This window comes from Colletotrichum tamarilloi, assembly GCF_030869305.1.
Source record: "Colletotrichum tamarilloi strain Tom-12 chromosome Unknown Scaffold_365.1, whole genome shotgun sequence".
In the NCBI taxonomy this organism is placed as follows: Eukaryota; Fungi; Ascomycota; class Sordariomycetes; order Glomerellales; family Glomerellaceae; genus Colletotrichum; species Colletotrichum tamarilloi.
Genome location: NW_026849747.1, coordinates 158 through 4,426, shown reverse-complemented (window position 1 = coordinate 4,426; position 4,269 = coordinate 158). Strand labels below are relative to the sequence as shown.

The following is a 4,269-nucleotide window of genomic DNA, read 5'->3' as shown; positions in this document are numbered from 1 at the left end:
GAGGCCGATCGTGCTGCCAGAGCACACTGGAGGGTCTCGAGTGGTGCCTCTTTCCAGGATAACGTGTTGCTAGTCATTGCGTACGAACACGTCGTGCTGCCGTTGTCTGCACTCAGCGTCGTTCATCTGCTGTTGACGCTGGGGTTGGACCCACCGTTCACCTTCTGCCAACGTATCACACCTCCCGCAGTTCCGATAAGCTTCCACCGCGATCCGTCAAGCCCAAACGCAAGCTTTGACGTATTCGTAGATGAGAGGAGTTGAAGATAGACACGCCCCTCTGTTGTAGTCGACTGCGTCGCAAAGCCGAACTTGGATACGCCTTCAGTATTACAAGGCTAAGCTGCAACGGTCTCTACTTGGAGACCTCCCCAGGTCGAAATCACATTTGAAATGTCTTAACTCAGTAGAGATCGAGATCACCAAAGCCTTCTCTACAACAGCCTTTCTTGCAGCCCTCACAAGGCTCTTTCCTGTGGGAGAGGTGCCCCTTTTTTCGCACATAGTCCGCTTCATTGCCACCTGCCCGTATTCAATGTGATCTTGATTGTCACACTGCCGAAGGGGTCCGTGCACGCCCGGAGAACCAAAAGAGTTTAACTCAATAGGACGCTTCAGTGCGTAGACACAAGCTTACTCTGTATGTAGCCAGAAAAAGAAAGGGAACAAAAAAAGGAGAAGAAGAAAACACCGGGGAGAACACCTGCATAACCCATAGCCTGGATCTGACCCTCTTCATCAGCCACCGGAAATAGCATCAATGATATTCCCGACAAGTTGGTTTCCAGTTGCGCAGTCAGTCGACAGAGGTAAACCGATACATGGCCGTCATGTAATAGGGATCGAGGAGTTTTGCGGAATCTGTAGATTCTTGGGTCGAAATGAGGACGCGGATGCCTAGATGACTGAATGCGGGTGAACTCAAGAAGACAGCTGATCGAGATCTGACCTTCCTCAGAATCCTTCATGCGCTTGTGAGTTTCGACGAGTACAACGACGCGGCCGGTGGATGGCTTGTGTTCAAGAGACAAGGTCAGGAATGTGTTGACGAGAAAACAGACCGGCTCTGCCGTTACGCAGAGAAAATAGAGGTCGGTGACGGTAGGCTGAGCAAACCGCAGACCAGACAGCTAGTCCAGTCTTCACGACAGCTAAGTGAAATATAATTCTACACAGCTTCAGCCTTCATCCATCTTACTCCATTTGGCGCCGCTCTTCTATCTGACCATGAAGCTCACAAGTTAACGCAACGTACCAGGTCATGCAATCAACCCTTTAGCCTTACTGAGGCCCTGGAATTCTACTTGGTTTCTAGTTCTGCACGTAAGGATTGGCAGAGATGGTCGATGATGCTCAGCCTTCGCAGCACATCATCATATTTAGCATCAGCTAAGGATGTGTCTTGATTGGAAGACGTGAGGTCATCTGCTGTCAGGTGTTCACTCGTTTGGAAGAAGACCGCGTGGCCAAGTGCAGCTTCAGCATTACTAACAAAGCCTACAGAGCTCTGAGTTAACCAATGTCTCCGTTTTCTAGGCCAGGTGACTTTCCTTGAAGCTTTTGCACGCAGTAGTCCCTATATACGCTCCGCATTATCGTGCTGCATTCTTGCAACTCGGGCAACAGTTCGCTTGCCCCCACATTCGTCTTCAATGGTGAGCAGTTGCTTCTCTCATCATCTTGATATGTCAGTTTAGCATTATCTTCACGGTAGGAGGCATACCTGTGAAGTTCCTCGATAACAATACAATATCGGTAGCATCGCTTTGGTGCGGTAAAATCGCAATGAGGTTGATTACCATGGGCATTCTCCAACGCTGCTCGAAGAGCTTGCTAATATTGACGGCCGCCTGGAGTCCATCATCCCTCATCGCCTGCCAACCTACTACGTTGAAATAAATTTTCTCACGAAGTTCAATGACTTGGTTCGCCCAGGGTGGTCGTGGTTGTGCTTTCCAATGCGCAAAAATTTCAAATTCTGGGAGTAGGCTGTAAAGGCCTTGGTCAAGGATTGCCTGAGCAGAAACGACTTGGCATTTGTCCTTGATCTTGAGGGCTCCCTGCGACAAATATTCTCCAAAATAGAAACTTCCGGACAAAGACTGATGTTTTTTTGACCGTAGAACCTCAAAATCCTCGAGTTTTGAGTGGAATGGTTTATATGCCCGGACGAGGGCCATGTCTCGAAGAAAAACTCTCTTAGGAAAGCAAGTAGTATCCAAAATGCAAAGCTGGATGTCGGAGAACGTCGATCTGTTTCTTGTATTGGCACGCAGGTGGAATACATACACAAGTGCAAACAGCAACGAGGTCGTCCAGGATACCAGGTTATCGCTTCGACCTTCCTGCCATCGTAGATGCCTGTCGATCATGCGTGCGACTTTGTGCTTGTCGACCCTAGTGAAGATATCTGTTTTGCAGTCCGTTGTCGCATTTCTGGCATCCATGGACTTTGCCCAGTTTTGGTCGGTTGCTCCATAAGATAGCGGAGTGAATACTCGGAATAGATAGCGTGGTGTGTCGTCCAGTGTCTCTAGAGTCCGCTGCGTGTCCTCGGTAGGATGAAACGGGAGACATTCCGCCTCTTGTAGGTTCAAGTTTTGGACCTGATCCGCTAAGCTTTCAAGTGCCATATTTAGTGCTGTGATCTCGTGGGCAAAATGTGTATCTCAGTAGAGCGACATCAGGATGATTACAGTGAGACGTTAAACGTAAAAGAATGAAAGACTTGAAGGGGCGAGAATTATCAAGTGTGGGAAGTTTCCACTCCTGCTGATCAAAAGCTGACAGCTAACCCGCACGAGGAGCTTCATTGAGATTGATGCCTGACAGAAAGGGTCTTGTGTCCAACCAGTCAGTTGAGGTCAGGAAAACGTCTACCAAGAGGACGTCGCGCTAAGAAAGCGAAGTCAGAGGTTTCAAGCTTTCTTCGCGTTTCATGATTGCCAGACGTCATCACGGCATACGTGCCCTGGCACATGTACCTCCTCAGCTCAACCTATGTAATGCTTTGGTTGATGTCTTTAGTACGTTGTGCGGGGCACTGCTGAGCATGTGACAGCCGTTTAGAGCGCCTTACTTGGTTGCGCTGTGCCTCGGGGCGAAGCGCTGTTTGCCCGCATTGTAGCAGGCAAGACGTCCTTGGCCAATAAGCGTTTGTGTGAGGCTGATGTTGATTATGCCTCTGAATGTAGGAAGCCATCAAACATCCTGGGCGGCGTGACAGAGGCAAGTTGGTCCAAAAGAAAGAACAAGAGAACACGCGACATGCCTCCCATAGTGACGCATCTCCCGAGCTATACGCATGACAGTGCACTGTGACAGGTGTTTCCTCGTACAGTAAACATAACGAATGTGAGGCTTACGGCAATACCGGCTGTTGAGGGTTGACAAGCCCGATGAAACAGTGAGTCGAGAACGGCTCCGGTCGCGCTGACCTGCTCAGCGAAAGCTAGTTGTTGAGGTACAGCAGGTGCTTTCGCCATTCTGGTCACTTCGGTCCCATATCCCAAACTCCGGATGGGTGCCTTTTGAAGGCGGGCCCAGATCCCTGGAAGAGCATACTCTTGCAACATCAAGGCTTCGCAGCGCTCATGACAGCCGTTTCCAGGTATTCTGACTACCGTGGGACGCACGAGGGCCGTCAACATTGTTAAGAAACCGCTTCGGAGCGAACAGCATCTCTACTGATCCCGCCTAATAAGCATCCTACATGTGCGAGAATCGGGGATAGGTCTTTCGCCAAACCCAATTGTGATTCTGGTTTGTGCATCCAGTCGCAAGCAAACCGAGGCGGATGATGGAATGTCAATGCTGCACGGGGCAAGGTGTGCACGCTGCCGATAGGAGGAGTGTAAGAATTTGTCCAGTAGAGACGATTGCTTGAAGCAGAGCCGCGTTGCAAGGCCTTGGAATAGAGCGGGTGATGGTGGTTACCTGCGTCCCCGCATGCAGTAAGTGAGCTGTGGCTGTGATCCTCGAGCCAGGCCTAGGCCTCGGGCTGTTTCTGCGAGAATCGGGTACGTTGATTGGTCGCTTCGCAATTCCGCTAGGTCACCACCGTTTCATTGTAACGCCTTCCAAATCCGCCAGGAAGTGGGGAGTCGCTCCGGCGGTATCGGGAACTACCCGATTGACTAACAGAGGGTTGTATGTGGCTGTCACGTTACGGCCCGCGTGGTGGGTAATTACCTCCTCCTTATTCATGCGGAATTCACCGGCCTGGACTCCGTCCCTTGACGGGGCTTGGTACGTGCTGAGCAGCTGCCG

General features: G+C 50.6%; 1 protein-coding gene across 1 annotated transcript; it reads right to left on the bottom strand.

The window, feature by feature from the left end:
- Nucleotides 1-1,688: 1,688 nt before the first annotated feature.
- Nucleotides 1,689-2,633, bottom strand: CTAM01_17139 (uncharacterized protein; the record flags this gene model as incomplete). The annotated part of the gene is made up of 1 exon (XM_060533128.1): nucleotides 1,689-2,633. The coding sequence occupies one exon, from the start codon at nucleotides 2,631-2,633 to the stop codon at nucleotides 1,689-1,691; it is 945 nt and encodes a 314-aa protein (XP_060372294.1).
- Between the last annotated feature and the right edge of the window lie 1,636 nt (nucleotides 2,634-4,269).